The following is a 22985-nucleotide window of genomic DNA, read 5'->3' on the forward strand; positions in this document are numbered from 1 at the left end:
TACCTCTGGATTGGCAGACCGGGGTGGTGGTTTCTCTCTTTAAGAAGGGGAAACGGAGGGTGTGTTCTAACTATCGTGGGATCACACTCCTCAGCCTTCCCGGTAAGGTCTATTCAGGTGTGCTGGAGAGGAGGCTACGCCGGATAGTCGAACCTCGGATTCAGGAGGAACAGTGTGGTTTTCGTCCTGGTCGTGGAACTGTGGACCAGCTCTATACTCTCGGCAGGGTCCTTGAGGGTGCATGGGAGTTTGCCCAACCAGTCTACATGTGTTTTGTGGACTTGGAGAAGGCATTCGACCGTGTCCCTCTGGAAGTCCTGTGGGGAGTGCTCAGAGAGCATGGGGTATCGAACTGTCTGATTGTGGCGGTCCGCTCCCTGTTTGATCAGTGCCAGAGTTTGGTCCGCATTGCCGGCAGTAAGTCGGACACGTTTCCAGTGAGGGTTGGACTCTGCCAAGGCTGGCCTTTGTCACCGATTCTGTTCATAACTTTTATGGACAGAATTTCTAGGCGCAGTCAAGGCGTTGAGGGGATCTGGTTTGGTGGCTGCAGGATTAGGTCTCTGCTTTTTGCAGATGATGTGGTCCTGATGGCTTCATCTGGCAAGGATCTTCAGCTCTCGCTGGATCGGTTCGCAGCTGAGTGTGAAGCGACTGGGATGAGAATCAGCACCTCCAAGTCCGAGTCCATGGTTCTCGCCCGGAAAAGGGTGGAGTGCCATCTCCGGGTTGCGGAGGAGACCCTGCCCCAAGTGGAGGAGTTCAAGTACCTCGGAGTCTTGTTCACGAGTGAGGGAAGAGTGGATTGTGAGATCGACAGGCGGATCGGTGCGGCGTCTTCAGTAATGCGGACGCTGTATCGATCCGTTGTGGTGAAGAAGGAGCTGAGCCGGAAGGCAAAGCTCTCAATTTACCGGTCGATCTACGTTCCCATCCTCACCTATGGTCATGAGCTTTGGGTTATGACCGAAAGGACAAGATCACGGGTACAAGCGGCCGAAATTAGTTTCCTCCGCCGGGTGGCGGGGCTCTCCCTTAGAGATAGGGTGAGAAGCTCTGCCATCCGGGGGGGGGCTCAAAGTAAAGCCGCTGCTCCTCCACATCGAGAGGAGCCAGATGAGGTGGTTCGGGCATCTGGTCAGGATGCCACCCGAACGCCTCCCTAGGGAGGTGTTTAGGGCACGCCCGACCGGTAGGAGGCCACGGGGAAGACCCAGGACACGTTGGGAAGACTATGTCTCCCGGCTGGCCTGGGAACGCCTCGGGATCCCCCGGGAGGAGCTGGACGAAGTGGCTGGGGAGAGGGAAGTCTGGGCTTCCCTGCTTAAGCTGCTGCCCCCGCAACCCGACCTCGGATAAGCGGAAGATGGATGGATGGATGGAATAAATGAATTCAGGTCATCTCAAGACACGATGCGGAAGGCCTCCACAACATCAGCCAAAGCCCTGGAGGCTTCTTACGCGGTGTCTTTGCATGTTGCTAAAGCCAAAAAGTCGTTCACTGTCGCTGAAGAGCTGATACTTCCAGCCGCTGCAGTGCTGGCCGAGACAATACTGGATAAAACGCAGCCGAGAAAATAAAGAATGTGCCTTTATCAAATGACTCTGTTTGCCGGAGAGTAGATAAAATGGGAAAAAACATTGAGCAAGTTGTTGGAAAACTTAGCGACTCATTTTCCCTCCAGCTGGATGAATCCACAGATATTAGTGGAAATGCACAACTTGTAGGTTTTGTCAGATACATCGATACTGACGATATTTATGAGCACATACTTTTTTGTAAAACATTAGAGGGGAGAACAACAGGAGAGGACATTTTTGACATTATCAACACTTTCTTCTCTGACGATAGCATCAGCTGGAAGTCCTGTAGCAGCATCTGCACAGATGCAGCAGCGTCGATGACGGGCAGCGTGAGAGGACTGATTGCACGCGCTAAAAAAGAAAACCCCGACGTGAAGTGGACTCACTGTGTCATACACAGGGAGGCGATGGCGTCCAGGAAAACTAGCCCTGTGCTTCATGACGTTTTAAAAGACAGTGTCAAAGTCATCAACTTTATATAGTCAAGGCCACTTAATTCACGTCTGTTTCGTCGCCTCTGTGAAAATATGGGAGCTGAACACACGCAACTGCTGCTGCACACAGAAGTGCGCTGGCTCTCCCGAGGGAAAATACTAAACCGGCTGTTGGAATTACGTTCCGAGGTACACACCTTTCTGATTGATCACCATTCCCCCCACACCCCTTGTTCCAGGACACGGACTGGCTTGCTAAGTTATGTTATCTGGCAGATATTTTCGGCAAACTGAATGAACTGAATATGTCCCTACAGGGCAAGGACACCAACATTTTAAACCTTTATGACAAGGTGGGTGGTTTTCAGAAGAAAGCTAAGCTGTGGAAAATGGCCTGTGCTCAGGGAAATGTCACCTGTTTTCCTCAGGTGGATGATTTTCTCCCAAATGAGGATGTGGACAGAGCTCCAGTCAAGTCAGTCATCATGGGTCATTTGACCAACTTGATTCAAGATTTTCATTACTACTTTCCTGACATGGAGGATAAATCTGCACAGCTGGATTGGGTGAGAAATCCGTTTCTATTGTCTGAAGCTACCAGAAGCAAGCTACCTGTCACTTATCAGGAAAAACTCCTGGAAGTGTCATCTAAATGTGGCTTCCAGATGAAGTTTTCCACCTCCACACTCACACAGTTCTGGGTGTTTGTGAAGCAGGAGCACCCTGACCTGGGGCAGAAAGCTTTGGAGCAGCTATTACCCTTTGCCTCCACATATTTATGAGAGTCTTCCTTCTCTGCAATGACTGTGATCAAATCAAAGCAAAGAAACAGACTCTGTGTGGAGAAGAGCTTGATCACAGCAGTTGCCTCCCTGCCACCAAGACTGACAAAGATCCTCAGTGAAGCACAAGCTCAGGTTTCTCACTAAAATGTCTGTCAAAAAGAACTGTGAAAAGAAATGCAACAGTGCAATATTCAGTGTTAACAGCTAGATTTTTTTGTGGACATGTTCAATAAATATTGATGTTAAAGATTTCTTTTTTTGTGAAGAAATGTTTAGAATTAAGTTCAAGAATCTAGATGGATCTCTATTACAATCCCAAAGAGGGCACTTTAAGTTGATGATTACTTCTATGTGTAGAAATCTTTATTTATAATTGAATCACTTGTTTATTTTTCAACAAGTTTTTAGTTATTTTTATATCCTTTTTTCCCAAATAGTTCAAAAAAGACCACTACAAATGAGCAATATTTTGTACTGTTATACAATTTAATAAATCAGAAACTGATGACATAGTGTTGTATTTTACTTCTTTGTCTCTTTTTTTCAACCAAAAATGCTTTGCTCTGATTAGGGGGTACTTGAATTAAAAAAATGTTCACAGGGTGTACATCACTGAAAAAAGGTTGAGAACCACTGCCCTAGAGGCAACAAGCGGTAGGAAAATGGATGGATGGAATTTTCATTCAAATTATTTGTCCCTATTTTAATTTTCTGTAAAGCAATTGGAATTGCTTTGTGTGCTCTCAATAAAATTGCCTTGCCTTCCTTTTCGACAACCTCAATACTATATATTTATATTGAGGCTGAACAAATTGCAGTATATGAATTAGTATTATTACTTGGGAAAACGTGATCAAATCCATGTTCCTTTCAATATAATAAAATATGTGAATACATTTTAATATTCATACTCTTTAGTACGTGAGGTTGTTGTTGTTTTTTAATTCCTCGCTTTTGAAAACTCGAGTGAGCTGCTAAGTGTGCTTATTATTGCAGAATTGTGGTTCGACGCATTGTTTACGTTTTTACGTAACATATGTCGTCACGCACGTTGGGAAGTTCTGACCAATCAGGCGAGGGAAGGGGCGTACCCAACGCTTCGTCGATTTTCCTTTGACGGGAGAAGCACAACAAACTGAACTAAGCACACAAAATAAAGAACGACAACCCAGGTACGTCTGTACTAATGTTATTTAATTTAAATAAAGTATTATATTGATAATACGATCGGTTCACGGTACGTTGTGCCGTCCATTGCGCTGCTGTGTTTATCTTGTTTAATCGTTTTGGCAAGAGAACGCGATGACGTCATACATGTATATGTGTTAATGTTTTAAATAACACCAATGTCATTAAACATGACCGTCTAAAAAAGAACAGACGCGATGTTTTTCTACTGGGTACTTTGTGTACGAGGTGCTAGGCCAATCCTAGCATGGCGGCCTCGACCCGGTCATGCAAGCACGCACGTCTTTGTTTTGCCAACCGACCACAACATGACCTGGATTACATAGGCATTGCGTCACGTGCTCACGACGATGACTCAATTATTACTTCAAGTCGGTGTGTGCAAAAACATAAGTCACAATTGAAATATTCTAAATAACTGTTGTGTGTGTGCGGTGACATTAGAGTGTTAAAAGTGCAAAATGGCTTCTGACACAGGTTATTAACATCCAGGTTTATATCATTCAGCACCAACACTGCATGTGGATACACAATAATATCACTCACAAACCACAGTATTAGGGGACTGGCTCATGTATGAATGGCTGCAACAATAGCATGAGTGTGAACTATAAATGTTAAAGGGGAACTGCACTTTTTTGGAATTTGGCCTATCATTCGCAATCTTTTAGTAAGACAAGAACAGATGTTGTTCTTTTTTTCCTACATTCTAAATCGTTAAACATGAGCAAAAGTGTGCCTATAAAACGCTCTTAAAAGTGAAGTGAATAATATTTATATAGCGCTTTTCTCTCGAGACTCAAAGCGCTTTACAACACACCCACAAAACTTGTTATACACACGCTGAAAGTACATATGTAATGTAATTACAGGCACATTCATAATAACATTTAATATTTACATATTTTGCTCAGTATTTGGCGCATAAATTTTACAGACGCATCTAGAAATAATGGCTTTTTTGTCGATTTCTGATATTGTCCAACTCTTAATTACTGATTCCTATATCAACCGATACGATATGTCTATCTGTGTTGGCCCTGCGATGAGGTGGCGACTTGTCCAGGGTGTACACCGCCTTCCGCCCGATTGTAGCTGAGATAGGCTCCAGCGCCCCCCGCGACCCCGAAGGGAATAAGCGGTAGAAAATGGATGGATGGATGGATGGAATTAACACATTATTATGCCTAATTTTGTTGTGAAGCCCCGCTGGATACCTTAAACGAGACCTGGGCATTCTGCGGCCCGCGGGCCGCATCCGGCCCTTTGTGCGTCCCTGTCCGGCCCGCGTGAGGCCAATTATAAATTACAAAATAAATTTTAAAAAGTATCTACGTCGAGTGTGCAATACAACGGTGCTGCTTTTGTTTTGAAAATCGTTATTTGTATTACTTCCGTGTGGACGTATGCGTGTGCGTGGTTGTGAGTGAATGTGAACAGCTGCAATTACAAAATAAAGTTGAAAAAACATCTATGTCCTGCGCGCAATACAACTGTGCTGCTTTTATTTTGAAAAGTATTATTTATGGGCGTGTGTCCGTGTGTAACCTGCGAGTGAAGGTGCACATGCAGCGACAAGTAATGCACGGTTTACACCCGAGACGCTAAAAAGAGAAAAGTTGATGAGGAATGGCGTGTTTCCAACAAGGCATGAACTGCAAAGCAACGTCCCCTCTAAGGTGCGTGCCTGCGCAATTGCGCATTGCTCAAGCGTCCGCTGCGCGCAGCGGACGCTTGAGCAGTGCATATGCCGCGCACCAAATCAAATCCCATCTGAATTCTAAACAAAATAAACATATTTATTCTATGGAATTTTGCAATGCAACTTTGAGTGACAGTGACAATAAGCGGCCCTAATGGTGTTCGTCAACACCGTTTACAACACCGTTCAATTGAACACCGTTCAATTATTGTAACGTCTATCGAGATGCTTCGAGGACAGGAATTATATCGATCACTTTATTGAGCAAAACTGTTTATATTCGGACATAACCACACCAAAAACATGAGTAAAACAATTCTATCTCGAAAAACTAGTCATTTTCTGCCGTACAAACCAGGCCAAAACCAACTTGTCATCTGTCACCAACACGCATAGCACTAAACCACTGGTGCGTTTATGGCCACACAAAAAGTCGGACAACTCAAACACCACACAAAGTTACGCTATGACTCCTCAGTCATACGTGTGCTTATTTTACTGTCATTTATTATTAATGTTAATTTATTTATATTAGTCATGGAATGCTGTTACACACACTATGTTGAAGTATTACTATTATTATTAATTATTATTATTATTATTATTATTATTTATCTTACGGTATATATCAAAAATAATATTGAGCAAAATTTAATTGAAATATTGTCGATGTGGCCCTCCAGCAGTGCTCGGGTAGCTCATGCGGCCCCCGGTAAAAATTAATTGCCCACCCCTGCCTTAAACAATGTAACAAGGTTTTCCAAAATAAATCAACTCAAGTTATGGAAAAAAAAAATGCCAACATGGCACTGCCATATTTATTATTGAAGTCACAAAGTGCATTATTTTTTTTAACATGCCTCAAAACAGCAGCTTGGAATTTGGGACATGCTGAGGTTGAGGTGGGCGGGGTTGAGGGGGGTGGGGGGTAGCGGGGGTGTATATTGTAGCGTCCCGGAAGAGTTAGTGTTGCAAGGGGTTCTGGGTATTTGTTCTGTTGTGTTTATGTTGTGTTACGGTGCGGATGTTCTCCCGAAATGTGTTTGTCATTCTTGTTTGGTGTGGGTTGACAGTGTGGCGCATATTTGTAACAGTGTTAAAGTTGTTTATACGGCCGCCCTCAGTGTGACCTGTATGGCTGTAGACAAAGTATGCCTTGCCAAATTTTAGAAGTTGTGTGCTAAACAGATCCAGCTTTAGTGAAATACTAAGCGTCATGTAGCAGTATTGCTAAGTGCTGAACAAGATGCACAAACTAAACACATAAAACAATCACTTGCTGTACAATATCTGCTCTCACTGGGATGCCGACTGATGGGATGTTTATTTCTTCCCATTTAGATGAAGAAAAAATCATAATAACGAATGGTTAAAAAAAACAAGGTGGTGCAGACAAGAATCTTTTTGTGTATTCTACGCCATGTACATACCAGTTTATGTTGGCTGTCAAAGTTGACCAACTTTTCGGTTTATGTCCACAACCGTCTACTATCCAGGTGAGAGGCATGATTTATAATCTATAATTAACTTTCACCAACTCAGAGGCGATGCAGCAGCTCACCGGCTCAATTTGTCTATGTAGCAGCATAATTGATTGATTGAAACTTTTATTAGTAGATTGCACAGTGAAGTACATATTCCGTACAATTGACCACTAAATGGTAACACCCGAATAAGTTTTTCAACTTGTTTAAGTCGGGGTCCACTTAAATTGATTCATGATTCAGATATATACTATCAAATATATACTAACATCATAATACAGTCATCACACAAGATAATCATCAGGGTATATACATTGAATTATTTACATTATTTACAATCCGGGGTGTGGGATATGGAGGCGGGGGGTTAGGTTTGGTTGGTATCAACACTTCAGTCATCAACAATCAGCATCAACAATTGCATCATCAGAGAAATGGATACTGAAACAGTGTAGGACTGACTTGGTAGGATATATATAGCAAGTAGTGGACATAGAGAGAGAGCTCATAAAGTATAAGAAAAAGTGTAAGAAAAAGTGTCTACATTTGATTGTTTACATTTGATTATTTATTATCCGGAGAGGTATTATGTGGAAGGGAGGGTGTTAGTTTAGGGTTGTAGTTGCCTGGAGGTGTTCTTTTAGTGTGGTTCTGAAGGAGGATAGAGATGCCCTTTCTTTTACACCTGTTGGGAGTGCATTCCATATTGATGTGGCATAGAAAGAGAATGAGTTAAAGGCCTACTGAAACCCACTACTACCGACCACGCAGTCTGATAGTTTATATATCAATGATGAAATCTTAACATTGCAACACATGCCAATACGGCCGGGTTAACTTATAAAGTGCAATTTTAAATTTCCCGGGAAACTTCCAGCTGAAAACGTCTAGGTATGATGACCTTTGCGCGTGACGTCAATGGTTGAAGCGGAAGTATAGGTACACCATTGTATCCCAATACAAACAGCTCTGTTTTCATCGCAGAATTCCACAGTATTCTGGACATCTGTGTTGGTGAATCTTTTGCAATTTGTTTAATGAACAATGGAGACTGCAAAAAAGAAAGCTGTAGGTGGGATCGGTGTATTAGCGGCTGGCTGCAGCAACACAACCAGGAGGACTTTGAGTTGGATAGCAGACGCGCTATCCGACGCTAGCCGCCGACTGCATCGATGATCGGGTGAAGTCCTTCGTCGCGCCGTCGATCGCTGGAACGCAGGTGAGCACGGGTGTTGATGAGCAGATGAGCGCTGGCGTAGGTGGAGAGCTAATGTTTTTAGCATAGCTCTGTCGAGGTCCCGTAGCTAAATTAGCTCCAATGGCGTTGTTAGCAACAGCATTGCTAGGCTTCGCCAGGCGGTACAGCCTTAACTGCAGCATTAAGGGGCTTATTTCTTTTGTTTCTATCTGCATTTAAGCACGATGCTATCACGTTAGCTCCGTAGCTAAAGTGCTTCTCCGATGTATTATCGTGGAGATAAAAGTCACTGTGAATGTCCATTTCGCGTTCTCGACTCTCATTTTCAAGAGGATATAGTATCCGAGGTGGTTTAAAATACAAATCCGTGATCCACAATAGAAAAAGGAGAAAGTGTGGAATCCAATGAGCCCTTGTACCTAAGTTACGGTCAGAGCGAAAAAAGATACGTCCTGCACTGCACTCTAGTCCTTCAATCTCACGTTTCTCATCCACAAATCTTTCATCCTCGCTCAAATCAATGGGGTAATCGTCGCTTTCTCGGTCCGAATCGCTCTTGCTGCTGGTGTAAACAATGGGGAAATGTGAGGAGCCCTTCAACCTGCGACGTCACGCTACTTCCGGTACAGGCAAGGCTTTTTTTTATCAGCGACCAAAAGTTGCGGACTTTATCGTCAATGTTCTCTACTAAATCCTTTCAGCAAAAATATGGCAATATGGCGAAATGATCAACTATGACACATAGAATGGATCAGCTATCCCCGTTTAAATAAGAAAATTTAATTTCAGTAGGCCTTTAAGACCTTTGTTAGTTCGGAATCTGAGTTCAACGTGGTTAGTGGAGCTCTCCCTGGTGTTGTGGTTATGGCGGTCATTTACGTTAAGGAAGTAGTTTGACATGTACTTCGGTATCAGGGAGGTGTAGCAGATTTTATAGACTAGGCTCAGTGCAAGTTGTTTTACTCTGTCCTCCACCCTGAGCCAGCCCACTTTGGAGAAGCGGGTAGGAGTGAGGTGTGATCTGGGGTGGAGGTCTAGAAGTAATCTGACTAGCTTGTTCTGAGATGTTTGGAGTCTAGATTTGAGGGATTTGGAGGTGCTAGGGTACCAGGAGGTGCATGCGTAATCGAAAAAGGGTTGAACGAGAGTTCCCGCTAGAATCTTCATGGTGCTTTTGTTGACCAGAGAGGAGATTCTGTAGAGAAAGCTAGTTAGCTATCGGTGATCAATGCGCTGCTAAAAATAAATTGTCTTGTTAGCGCTTATAACAACATTATTGGTAATACTTGGTTACTATTCAGGCCATGAGATGTAAATTGAGTATTTTTGAGGTTTTTTAGTGGGCTTAAAGAACGGAATAGTGTACTGCCATTAGCTGCATTGTTATCCACCTTGTACTTGCCATATTTTACAACTTAGAATGTATAAAAAATGGATACATATGTGTTCTTGTCTTACATAAGAATTGTGAATGATTTTTTTAAAAGTGCCAGTTCCTTAAATGTTACGTTGTGGTATAGATATGATATGGAATCTATTAAGCTGGACAAGTGCAGAGTTAGAGTGTATGTGTAAAAATATACATATTACTTCATGGCAACACAAACTAATTAGCATTAAAGCTACAGACACACAAAATGTTCCCTGTAGATTTAATAAAAGCACACATTTCTAGCGTCAAGAATAGATTTTGGAGAACACACTCCCACAACACAATTGTAGAACCTCTGGGGCCATTTAAAATTGGTATTTAACTTTTTTTATATTATGGTAGTTTTAAGCAGTGTTGATAGTCACAGTCAATTTTAACTTTGCATCAGATAAATTCTGCCAATCTGTGTTTGGTATACAGAAGTAATCAGCTATGGGGAAGTCCCAGTCACGCTTACCCAAGCACAAAGACGACAGTCAGGACGCGTTGACGGCTAATACGGAGTGCAATGACACGCAGGAGGATGGAAAGAACGGAGACGTGTCACAGTTCCCCTATGTGGAGTTCACTGGACGGGACAGTGTGACTTGTCCCACCTGCCAGGGCACCGGGCGAATCCCACGAGGTAAGAAACATCAACATCGGACAATCTCTTCATTAAAACTGCCTGATGCTCTCACTAACAACATTAAGTACACAATTTAATGATCTGATCCAATAATCCACTAAAAGCTCTAACAAAAAGTATTATGATACTCAGTAATTATCAGCCCTGAAGGCATTTCAGGTCACAGGGCCCTGTGACATCTGCTTCTGCATAGTAAATGAATCATATGTAAAGCAAGCATTCCTCCTCTCAACCTGTTTTATTTTTGGACTCAACGTTAGGATTGTCATGTGACTGCACCATTTGCTACCTTTGCCAGTCACGTTAATGCAGACAATATCGCTGTTCATTATGTGTGTTACTTTTCTCCATGGATGCATCTTTTTTTTCTCTTCTGAGAGGGTTCAGATCATGCAGAGTGTGAATAAGTTGTCAAGTATGGACCGTATTTTCCAGGCAATAGAGCGCACCGGTATTTAAGCCACGCCCCCCAAATGTTAGAAAAATAGGCTGCAGATATATAAGGGTACAAAATATTTTGTAAATGTTTATTTATTATTTATTATTTATTTATTATTATTTATTTATACCTTACTTTTTTTTCAAATGGTGCCTGTAACATGGGTGTAAAACGGCTGATCAAACGAAACAGAAGTCATCGTCTTGGGCCCACGAGCTGCGGAAGCGAGCGCTCCAATCAGCTAAACAGACTCAACGATGACGTTTTTGTGAATTTACGAAACTGAAACAATACAAAAAGAATGCCATTGTAAGTTAATAATGCTGACACAGACACTCGTAAATGCGTCAGCATATTAGCTAATGGTAACAACGCTGGCTTCATTACGTTACGATAGCACTTACAAATATGCATTAGAAAACTCCTACAGACGTCACACACAGGATGGTTTAGTAAATATGAATTGTTTTAGTTATGTTGTAAAACTTACAAACATCGTTTGGAGCAGGCCTGGCCCTAACCAACCTGGCACCCTAGGCAAGATTTTAGGTGGCGCCCCCCCACAGCGGCAGTGAAGTGTATATACTCACAAGAAACCGAATAGCTTTGTCTTTGACCATTTTTTTTACTTAAAGAAAGCAAATCAACATATTATATGAAAATGTTATGTTATGATTATCTTTAACCGAATCACAGCAGTGCTCAAATTAAAAAACGGCATTCCCTCTCATGTGATATTGCTTAATTAACATTAATGATGTGCACTTTAACAACTAGGCTTACAACTATACCTAATATATAAAGGGGTGGAAAATTGACTATTACCTGCAGGGCAAACATTAGCTAACCAGAAGGCAATAACAATGTAAACAAAAACACCTGCTTAAAAGATCTAATACAAATGTCCCTGAGGAATGTAAGGTGGGAGTACTGTAATTACCTAACGTTACATTATTATTTTCCATAACAATTTAGCCCCCTCCACAATATTAACCCGACGTTAAAACAGAAGTACCTATTTATTGATTAGCAATTGCCGAATCATGTAACATTAGCTTAATGCTAAAAAAGCCAGGTTACTATCACATTCTGTAACAGACAAATAATTTCATGTAGGCTAACGTTACCTACCTGCTACCTCTGTCTTTTTTTCGTTTCTCCTCCTCTTTTCTCTTTTTTCTTCCCTGGGCACCTGACTGTTTTGGCCGTTTTGACATCTTGTGTTGAAGGAAGGGAAGGGAGGGGGCGCACCGTGCGGGGAAGGGGGGGCGTAATGTTGTAACAAATAATATTTCTATTAAATAGGCTTTACTAAGCATTTTAATTAACGTGGGATTATTTTTTGTATTTAGAAATAATAGTACCAACTTTTTTATTTATTTATTTTTTTCCTCCAACATTTGTGGCACTGGCGTGGCGCCCCCGGATAGACGGTGCCCTTAGCATTTGCCTATACGGCCTATGCCACGGGCCGGCCCTGGTTTGGAGTGACGACTGAGGAATCCTTTCAAGCAGAAACGCTATGGACGATTACTTTTTCAATCTGCAGCACCTGCAGTGAGTGAATTTGTCCAAAAGATGGCACCATAGCACAAACAATAACACAACTTTTCAGTGTCTTAGTCGGTGTAATATGAAAACTAATTTGTTGATTACAAAACATTATGCCCGTTAGCAAATAATATTCTATAAATTAGCCGCACAGTTTCTGCATAGCAACAAGATTCAAAACGTGAGAAAAAAGTAGCAGTTTATTGTCCAGAAAATACGGTAAGTCAAATAACAGACTTGATGTTTCATGACATGATTTGTTCATGGCAGTTATGTCAGTTCATAATATTGTGGGTTCCGAAAATCCAAAGGTCTGTAAAGGCACCTTATACATGTCTGGGTGAGGGAGTGGTTGCTGATTGGTGGCGAGCCAGAAAGTGAGTGTTGTGTGGTATAAATGTAGACAATATTAGTTTGGGCTATACTGTACGTAATGGAATAGCTTACGGTACGTTGTAATCCTGCTACTGCCATGTTTGATGTTCAGCAGGCCAGCCGTGCGAGAATTCTAAGGAAAAAAAGAAAATTCCCCATCAGCAGAAATGGATGAGCAAAATTTGAATTATTATCAAAGCAGCATAGAGAATAATTTGCATTACGGATTGGTTTTAGTTATGGCATTTTTGGGTCAAATGTGCCGGTTGCATTGTAAATTGATTTGTCGAGTCGACAGATCTTGGAAAATAGACCCAATGATTAGTGCATATTAAAAAGCATTAAAAGTCATTAACAGGATTTTTTGAAAACTAAATTCTTTAATTGCATTAAATACGATGTCCAGAAGCATTAAAAATGTATTACAATTGCAATTGGCAACAAAAAAAGACGACAAAACAAAAACCACCTGACCCAGTTTTTCCAATTGAGGGTAAAACTGCACCTCAAGATGTTCAAAATTATTGAAGTGCAATTTTTGCTAACAAACGAGTCCATTTTGTTTTGATGTTTGTTTACCTATTCATGATTATTAAGTTATTCACCTTCCAATTACAATAGTACAAAATACCACAGTAACGAAAAATATGTTTATTGCGTTTAAAAGGGTTACTTGCATTTTTATTATGTTATGATTACATTGGCGCTTAATTTAGCCACAGTTAATGTAATGTCAACACATTTTTTTCAAATGCTTACAATTTTGTCCATTCAAACTTTTGTATGCTTTTGACGGTATATAATAACAATCTGCAGTCGGACATGGGCATTAAATTTGTTAAATAGCAATAAATTAGATTTGCTGATACCTGCAGAAACCCTGATTTATCCAATATCACTGTGTCTACATTGACTAAAGACGAGTCCAAAACACAAGTGAAGTACATGCTGGTCATGCAGTAAAAAGACCCACTGTTGTGTCAATCCAACCTTGTTTATGTGACATAATTCATCCCACTATGGAATGCCAATACTGCTGACTCGGCTAATAGTAACATGACCGCATTCATTTAATCATTCAACAGGTCAGGAGAATCAGCTGGTGGCTCTGATTCCTTACAGCGACCAAAGACTGAGGCCCAGCAGGACGTAAGTGTTTCATCGACTAAAGGATCGCAAAGTGATTTGCTCATTTCAGGGTCTAACTTCCGGTTTCTGTGGAATGCAGAAAGCTTTACGTGACATTGTCGGTGACCGTTTGCCTGCTGCTGTCTAGCCTGGCCGTCTTCTTCCTCTTCCCGCGGTCCATCGACGTCGATTATGTGGGCGTGAAGTCTGCCTACGTGGCCTACGACCAAACGAAACACATCATCTATCTCAATATAACGGTAACTGCTCAGCCGAGTTCAATACGCGACAAATCAATGTCTGTCTTACTACAAAGATGTTACTTTCTATTGATGTTTGTTTGTTACCAATACACACTTGTATTGTTTTAACGTCGTAGCAACAATTGTCCTTGCAATTTTCTTGTGAAAATCAATAATCGATGTTGTTTGTCTTAATGACCACAGTCTCATATACTGTATATATTTTGTCCTCCTTCATCCAGAACACTCTAAACATCACCAATAATAACTACTACGCCATATCCATCACTAACCTCACCGCCCAAGTGGAGTTCTCCAAGACGGTGATCGGCAAGGCCAAGTTCAATAACAGCACTGTGATTGTACCGCTGGACCAGCGACAGGTCAGAGTTGTTTAATGAGCTCTCTCTCTCACACACACACACACACACACACACACACACACACACACACACACACAGAAAAACATCAGCTGGATGACAAGGTAACCAAAATTGACTGCTGACCTGTAGTGGTCGAAACTACCAATGAATGAAAGTTAATCTGTGACACAATTCAAAAAGGTTTTATGCAATCACGTGACCTTTTCTGACCTTTTCTGACCTGTTTACTTCCGGTGAACAAAGTGGTGGTCAACCAAACCAATATGGGTACCGTGCAGCAAACAGTGTGCAAACTGAGTATGCAAAGGACCTAGATCTTACCGCTAAAAGCAGATACAAGCAAAAAAAAAATCTTAACTATGCAATAGAATTGATCCCTATACGGTATCAAAAAAAGATCTGTCGCGTGATCTTAAATATTATCTGTCAGTTTCGTTCCCAGACATTGCAAACTATCTGCTCCATATGTCATTCTACATGGCAAAACAGATGAGGTCTACAACTTCTTTGTGTCTGGCTAAGTCAAGGAAATTGGTGTCAAGATTCTCCCGGATAAATTGTGCATCGTTTTTGCTCGGGCAAAGTTGTATTACATGATTTACCTTTGCGTCTTGCGAGGACGGTTCCTTGTAAACACACTGCGAGTCTCGCACTCAATAGCCGTAATTTCACTGTTAGCCATTCAAAGATAATCGGCGACAACACTGAAGACCTGGCTGATTGTGAAAGATGACAGAAGTGATCACAGCTCACTAACCCAACAAACTTATCAAAATATAAATGTTAACGTCTTGTATGTGCTGAAAGCTTCATTTATGAGTTGATAGCTTACAAAACAGTCTTAGCAAAAACATTTTTTAAGAACTCCAAAACAAGATACAATACAAATAATATCAAGACAATACTTAAATGGGAAATACTTAACGTTAAAGTTTATCAAATAATGCGCCCAGAATCTCTGAATTCAATTAAGTCACTTTGGGACGGTGACTTAGAAGTGACCCTATCTGAGGAGGGCTGGACAGAGATTTTAAGTGGAGTTCATAAGTCTTCTATTTGTGCTATAACACAGCTTTATTCAATGCAAGCTAATACATCGTACTTATTATACCAAGGTTCGGCTGGCTAAGATGTATGACGCAATATCTGTATTATGTGATCGGTGCAAACAGTCTCCAGCTAACTTATTAATACATATGTTTTGGCTTTGTCCATCCCTGTGCAGTTATTGGGCTGACATTTTTAATACTTTGTCTATGGTAATTGGCGAAAGGATCTACCGGAATCCTCTATGCAGACTATTTGGGGTAGCCCCTCTGTCATTTTCTCTTAGCATATCCAAAAAGAACTTGGTAGCATTTACTAGTTTGTTGGCTAGAACAGTGTTTTTCAACCTTTTCTGAGCCAAGGCACATTATTTTCATTGAAAAAATCTTGAGGCACACCACGAGCAGAAAACATTAAAAAATTAAATTCAGCAGCCGATATTGACACTACAAAGTTGTTCTCGCAGTTGTTGGATATGAATTCAAACCATTACCAACCATGCATCAATATAGCTCGTGTCTCAAAGTAGGTGTACTGTCACGACCTGTCACATCACGCCGTGACTTATTTTGAGTTTTTCTGTGTGTAGTGTTTTAGTTCCTGTCTTGCGCTCCTATTTTGTTGTTGATATTTTAAATTGCCTTTCAAATGTCTATTCTTGGTGTTGGGTTTTATCAAATAAATTTCCCCCAAAAATGCGACTTATACTCCAGTGCGACTTATGTTTTTCTCCTTCTTTATTATGCATTTTCGGCCGGTGCGACTTATAGTCCGGAAAATACGGTATGTCATTGGGGTCATCGGTTGGGCACCCTGCTTCATCGACGTTTCATTCATTGAAGCCCACGACATCTCCAGAGGGCTCAACTGTGTACCCAGCGTCCCAGGTACACCCCCCTCCATGCCATACCCTCCATATCTCGTTGGACTCTGCATGGCAGGGAGTCCTTTTCCCTGAGTCAGGCCTAAGCCTGACCGCATACCATTGTCTCCATCTTATTGCCCAGTTGGGGTCTTTACGCTTAATCCAGAGCCAGTTGCTGCTTTTTTCGGCAGCACTTGACATGGACTTGATAGTCTGTTGGAGGGAGCGACCCTTCACCCCCATTTTCTCAACAGACTGGTGGTAGATGTGGCAACAAATCCCCTGCATCCCACCTCTACTGGGAAAATGCTGGTCTTCCAGCCATTCTGGGATGTTCAGCTCCCAGGTCAGAATATTTGTTTTTTTTTCTTTTGTAAGCCTCTTCAACCCCTTCTTCCCATGGTATTGTCAGCTCCACGACATAAGCCAGCTTTGCTGTTGAAGACCACAAGACCATGTCTGGCCGGAGTTTTGTAGCCATTATTTCTGGGGAAAACAAGCTTTTTATCAAGGCCAACTTCCAATTTCCAATCTTGAGCTGACTGCAGGATGCTTGCATTATTTGGTGTTGTTTGATGCTCTTGATGTTGGCCATCTGGTACAAAATGTGTGAAGTGGACCTTTCCTGCTGGTGTTTGTGGGAGATTGTTTGTGGTGGTTCGCCTCTGTTCCAGTGTTTATGGAAGCTCTCTGAGTACTTGGTTATGCTGCCAAGTATAGCGTCCTTGGGTGAGACTTATAGTACACCCTGATAGGATATGCCTTAGAGATGCAGGTGCTTGACACAGGGAACAGGCGGGATCTTCTCCGTACCAGGTTTTCAGATTTAGGGGGGACGGTAGCAGGTCGTACGTGGCTCTGATGATAAAACTCAGCCGTGCTCCCTCCATCTGCCAGATGTCATGCGAGTTGAGCTTTCTCTTCTCCAGGCTTTCCCAGTTGGTCCATCTCCCCTGCTTGGCCATTGAGACGGCTTTAACATGTCGCTCTCCCTCCTCCTGTGTCCTGACTTCCTCTACTACTAGCTGTCTCTTCTGCTCTGATGTTGCTTTGTGTCATAGGGGAGCTTTTGGGATGAGTCCGAGTCCTGCTCTCCCATGCTGTACTTGCCCAACCACATCTCTGAATTGAAGAGCAGACTTTGCACTTTGAACAGCTTCTGATGGAATCCACTTCCTTCCCGCTGCTACTTGGGGGGCCGCTGTTCGAATGACTGCATCCTCAGTTTCAGTTAGCGTCATGACCAGCTTTGCTTTGGTGCATTTGAACTCTTCCACCAGACTTAGATTGGTAATTCCAATTTGCCATGCCCATATAGTCCGATGGAACTGAAGCATCTTGGAATTCCAAGCCACCGTTTCAGCTGTGTGCTTATCACGCGTTCCAATTTTCCAACCTTGGTGATGGGGATTTCGTACACAGTTAAAACCACAAGAGTCTTGGGAGTATCAATCAATCAATCAATGTTTATTTATATAGCCCTAAATCACAAGTGTCTCAAAGGGCTGTACAAGCCACAACGACATCCTCGGTACAGAGCCCACATACGGGCAAGGAAAACTCACCCCAGTGGGACGTCAATGTGAATGACTATGAGAAACCTTGGAGAGGACCGCATATGTGGGTAACCCAGTATGCCAAATTGAAAACACCACAACTTGAGTTTTCCTGGCAACAAGGTTGCATTGATGCGATCCATGAAAGTGATGGTATCCTTTTTTAGTTGCTCAAACTGCTCGGTGTCTTTGAGCCTTGCGTCATACCATCTTCCCAAGCTCTTAAAAATATTCTTTATTTCCTTAAATGGGAGAAAATTAGGCTGACATTGAACGATTGTTCTGTGAAGTTTCAGTAAGTATGGAGTGCTTTCCTAAAATATGTATAAGAGACTGATACCAAATTTAATCTTGACTGAAAAGTAATTAAAAGGTAGACTTGAGCCTTTAGTCTGCTTTTCTGTATTGCTGCACCGTGTTGGAGACAAACTGGAGTGCAGTTGTCTGTAGTTTCATGTCACTATTTGCCTGTATTTATGTTGACTGTTTATGATTGCATGTTTGCATAAGTCAAAAATCCAATAAACAAATGTTTAAAAAAAAAAAACAAGCCTTTAAGGAAGTGATCACTGCAAACTTGTGTGTTTTTAGCCTCTGCTTCCTTGGACTGGATTGCTCCAGACGAGAGCCACGTTTTTTGTCGTCGCTTCGTAAAATATTGCACTCTTTCGCCCATTTTTGCGATTTAAACGGTTCCAACAGCATATAAAAACGCAAGCGTAGGGCATTTTTCCTCAAAAAAGACAAAATGCCGCCCAGAAAGCTTTGACAACAGATGCTCGCTTGACCACCACTTCAAGCTTTACATATTTAATGAGCCGGACGTGACGTCAGGTGAATACAACATATAGAGTGGCTGTGCCATGTTACTGATTATTATGCATAGGCGTTTAGCTTTTGCAAACACGCGCTTCAAACATCATGTGTGTATTGCTGAACTTGTTCATTCTTGCAGGTTGACTACACCGTTCCCACCATCATTGCGGACGAAATAAATTATATGTTGTAAGTATCCATAACATTATTGTTATTATTAGGGATGTCCTGATCCAATATTAATGTAGGATATCGGTCGGATATCAGCAAAAATACAAGTATGGAATCATATCAGCTTGCATGTAAAAACTCTGATACAAGCAGTCCTGCAGTGCGTTTACTTGTTCAAAGCTGGTCAAACAGTTAACATCTAAATGTCCTCCAATAAGTACACAAGGTTGGTCTTTTCTTCTGTTTTAGCCAAGTAATTTACTAAAGGTAAACATTGTAGGCTATAGGCCTACAGCAAGCTACACAACAGCTAAGCACACAACAGCACATGAGCTAGCCATACATAATAAGTGTCTTTAAATGAACAATATTGCACTTTAAAACATCACATTTGTCAATATAAACAAGTATCAAATGATTTAGTTGCATATCACTTACACATGCAATGCCTCCAAGGCAGGGAAGCGTATTAGAAAGTATCCAGTAGCAAACGTGTCTGCATCATTCAACTTATCGCATCATGAGCTTTATTTAACAAATTTTACGGACTCTAGAGCGCAGCGGTACATAAGTCGCACCCACTAAATTTTAGGACATATTTTTCCTACGTATTAGCTGCATATATAAACCGCAGATACATACAATGTAAAATTTGTTATTTACACAGAAATATTTTATAAATGTTTATTCACATACCTTTCCAAACAATGTAACACGGCAGTAAAACGGATGATCAAACAGACTAGCTGTGGAAGCTAGCTCTCCAATCAGCTAAATAGATTGAATAACTCCACGGTGACCTTTTGATGAATTTACTGAGGAATTTATGAAACTGAAACAATACAAAAGTAATGCCATTGTAAGTTAATAATAATAACAGATATTTGTAAATTTGTTAGCATATTAGCTAATGCTAACGACACAGCTTCATTGCATTACGAGAGCACGTACAACTATGCCTGAAAACACTCCTACAGACATCACACATGGGACGGTGTAATAAGTGAGAATTGTTTTAGTTACTTCAAAACGTTGCTTAGAGTGATGAATGAAGAATCCATACAAGTATAAACGCTATGGATAATTAGAAGACAGAATGGCACGTCTACTACCAGTTCGAAGCTTTAAACAGCAGGAAACATTTTGTAGGCATTCACCAAGTTGCACCTGCCATGAGCGAACACGTTAAAAAAATGGCGCCCTAGCACAAACAGTAACACACCATGTAGGCGTCTTTGCACGTGTTAAATTAAAACTATTTGCTTTATGGCCACCAACAAAGAAAAATCCGTAAATTGACCTCACCATTTTATAAGCCGCAGGGTGCAAAGTGTAAGGAAAAAGTAGCAGCTTTTAGTCTGGAATTTAGGGTAATTATTGTGGCCACTAGGTGTCGCCAAAAAAAAAAAAAAAAAAAAAATCCCACTCCACTTCAACCACTGTCGGTAACATGAAAAAGTTGTATCTGGACATCCTTACTTATTATTGTTAGGATGAAAATGTTTCGATCCAAAAAGTTCAAACATGTCCTTGTGTTGTTGGCAGCGACTTCTGCACTTTGGAGTCCATCAGAGTACACAACATGGTGGTCATGATGCAGTAAGTGAGACTTAATGTGCAGTATTGCCCGTGTGTCGCAAAGGTTGTTGTCCTCCACTAATCAGCCTCGTCTGCTCACTCCAATCTCTCCTGGTGACAAGTTGTTGCAAAATAAGAGCATGCTGCTTGTTGTGAAACGGCAGCAAACAGTGAGCATCAGCACTAACTCAGCATTACACAGTCAAATCCAAGCATGAGGTGTTTATTTAGTCAAGTGAACAATGCATCAATGCATCTGCTTGAGCAGTGATTTTCAAACTTCGGTAGTGGTACGTGGGCTCCATCTAGTGGTACACCAAATAATTACTTGACTAAAGTACAGTGTTTTATTTTTTTATGTTCAAACGCAGTGGTACAGTGGCCAAAATCCTAAATATACTCTTTAAATAAAACCCCTGCCTTGTTTTTCTTTGCAACTGTATTTTAATGTTGATCATTAAGACGGTACTTGAGAGCCAAGTGTTCTCTGGGGTGGTACTTTGTGAAAAAGTTTGAGAACCACTGTGTTAAGGATTAATTGAGGCACGGCATTTGATAGAGCAGAGGCTACTGTTTACATCAGGCCACATTATAGTTATGGCTGCTCTCCGAGGGCTACTTGTTGCAGTAAATATATAATAATTGTAATTTATAATACACAATTTTCTATGCATTTGATTATTAGTTGTTTTTTTAAAGTACAAATTGTTGGATAACTTGCTTGCTTTTGAAATCATAAGTTTGGGGAATAAGCATTTTATTCTAATAAAAAATGTTTGGAATATATGTTAATTTTTCACCAAGAGCCGCTTACTAAAAAGTCAAAGTATGCATGGGTCATTTTGATACATCTTTATCTTTTTGTAAAAAGAAATGGTAAAAACAGATTTGTATATATTTAAAGACAAAACTTAGTCTCAGTGTTGGGTTATAGATGACAAAGTGTACTATAATTATTACAGGGGAGGAAAACAAAGACAATGTAATGAGAAAAAGCTGGAATTTTGATATCAATAATAATACACTCTTATACCACAAAGCTGACTCCAAATGTTCTGTAAGTATATGTCATTTGTTTTCTTTTTTACAAATTAAAACGATTTCAAAATGGCCCATCGTATACTTTGACTTTTCAGTATGCGACCCTTTGTGGAAAAAGTTTGGATGCCCCTGAGTTATTAGTATGAAATTGTCAGCTTTTTTTTATTATTATATCAAACATTTTTTCCTACTGTTTTTTATCCAACAAAACTGGAGCTGCGAGCCGCACTTTGGACACCCCTGTGTTAACAATGTTTTTTACATGGTCAGATAATTTTCAAGTTTAAAAGACATGCAATTATATACAGGATAATTGCGATGTTTGTCTTGATGATCTTTTCACAAACAAAAACTAATTTATTTTGGTTGTCAGCCATGTTGGCCAAATATGGACAAGGCACCATATTTGGTAAACTAGTTTGTCAAAATGCTCTAAATTGAGTACTGTGACAGCTATAATGGCCTGAAGGTGACTTGTGGTCTTATTTATTTTTGTAGGGTTACCGTGACGGCGTCATACTTTGGCCACACCGAGCAGGTCTCCCAGGAGCTGTACCAGTACGTGGACTGTGGGGGGAACACCACGTCCTTACACGGCCATGTGGAGGCCTTCTAGGGTGTTAGCAGGAAGGTGATGTACTTCCTCAGTCAAGAAAGCTCACTAGATGTTTTTTATACTAAAAACGACATGATGGCTGCTGTAAACAATGTGGTAAAGTTAAAGCACTCTTTTAACATAAAATAACTAATAAAAGATTAAATGTGCTGTTAATCCAAGCACTTTAAACTCAAATGTTTATCTAAGCCGGCTGGTCTGGGAATCTTAACTCCACCACACTGCTGTGGCTAACTGTCACCTCCAGAGGAACCCACTGGTACTACAAGCTTTAGTCACCTTATTCTTTCCGATTCCAAAACTGTAGTTTTTTATTGAAAGCATGCAGTAAAGGAAGACCATCTCACTGAAGCTGACACCTTATGTTTTGTGTGTAGTTTTTGTCTTATTAATAAATGCAAAATGGACTGCTTTGTTGTATTTGTTTTGTCTTGGCTGGTATTTTAACAGAGTTCAACTTTAAGGTATTTCTATGGATTTTCATTGTGATGAAAAAGAAAATTAAAGAAAATTATAATTTTTTCCCATATAATGTTGAAATAGGAGGGTATGTATTTTTGAAAATGCCTATTGCTTTCTGGCTTTCTTCTTTCTCATAATATGTTGAATTGTCATACTTAAATTGGTTTCATTTGTGAGGAAACAAGCAAGGCATTACAATAGAAAAGACTTGTGTTTAGGTTTTGAAGCAAGAATCCTAAAATAAAATAATTTGTTGCACAAGTTGTCTGCGTGTAATATT

At 40.9% G+C, this 22985-nt stretch overlaps 1 protein-coding gene across 1 annotated transcript; it reads left to right on the forward strand.

Moving 5' to 3' along the window:
* The first annotated feature begins 3836 nt into the window (after nt 1-3836).
* Nucleotides 3837-22656, forward strand: tmem106ba (transmembrane protein 106Ba). Its single transcript, XM_062062700.1, has 8 exons — nt 3837-3975; nt 10228-10432; nt 13886-13949; nt 14029-14188; nt 14413-14553; nt 18977-19026; nt 20554-20607; nt 22126-22656. Exons 2-8 carry the CDS (start codon nt 10240-10242, stop codon nt 22241-22243), a joined length of 780 nt encoding a protein of 259 aa, XP_061918684.1. The 5' UTR covers nt 3837-3975; nt 10228-10239; the 3' UTR covers nt 22244-22656.
* Nucleotides 22657-22985: the final 329 nt, after the last annotated feature.

The sequence above is a fragment of the Entelurus aequoreus genome, linkage group LG11 (genome assembly GCF_033978785.1).
Source record: "Entelurus aequoreus isolate RoL-2023_Sb linkage group LG11, RoL_Eaeq_v1.1, whole genome shotgun sequence".
In the NCBI taxonomy this organism is placed as follows: Eukaryota; Metazoa; Chordata; class Actinopteri; order Syngnathiformes; family Syngnathidae; genus Entelurus; species Entelurus aequoreus.

What these genes read in the sequence shown, in the direction of transcription:
- tmem106ba (XM_062062700.1), top strand. Translation starts at nt 10,240, where the DNA reads ATGGGGAAGTCCCAGTCACGCTTACCCAAGCACAAAGACGACAGTCAG. An exon ending in CACCGGGCGAATCCCACGAG is followed by an intron (nt 10,433 to 13,885) that starts GTAAGAAACATC and finishes ATCATTCAACAG; the next exon opens with GTCAGGAGAATCAGCTGGTG. An exon ending in TACCGCTGGACCAGCGACAG is followed by an intron (nt 14,554 to 18,976) that starts GTCAGAGTTGTT and finishes TCATTCTTGCAG; the next exon opens with GTTGACTACACCGTTCCCAC.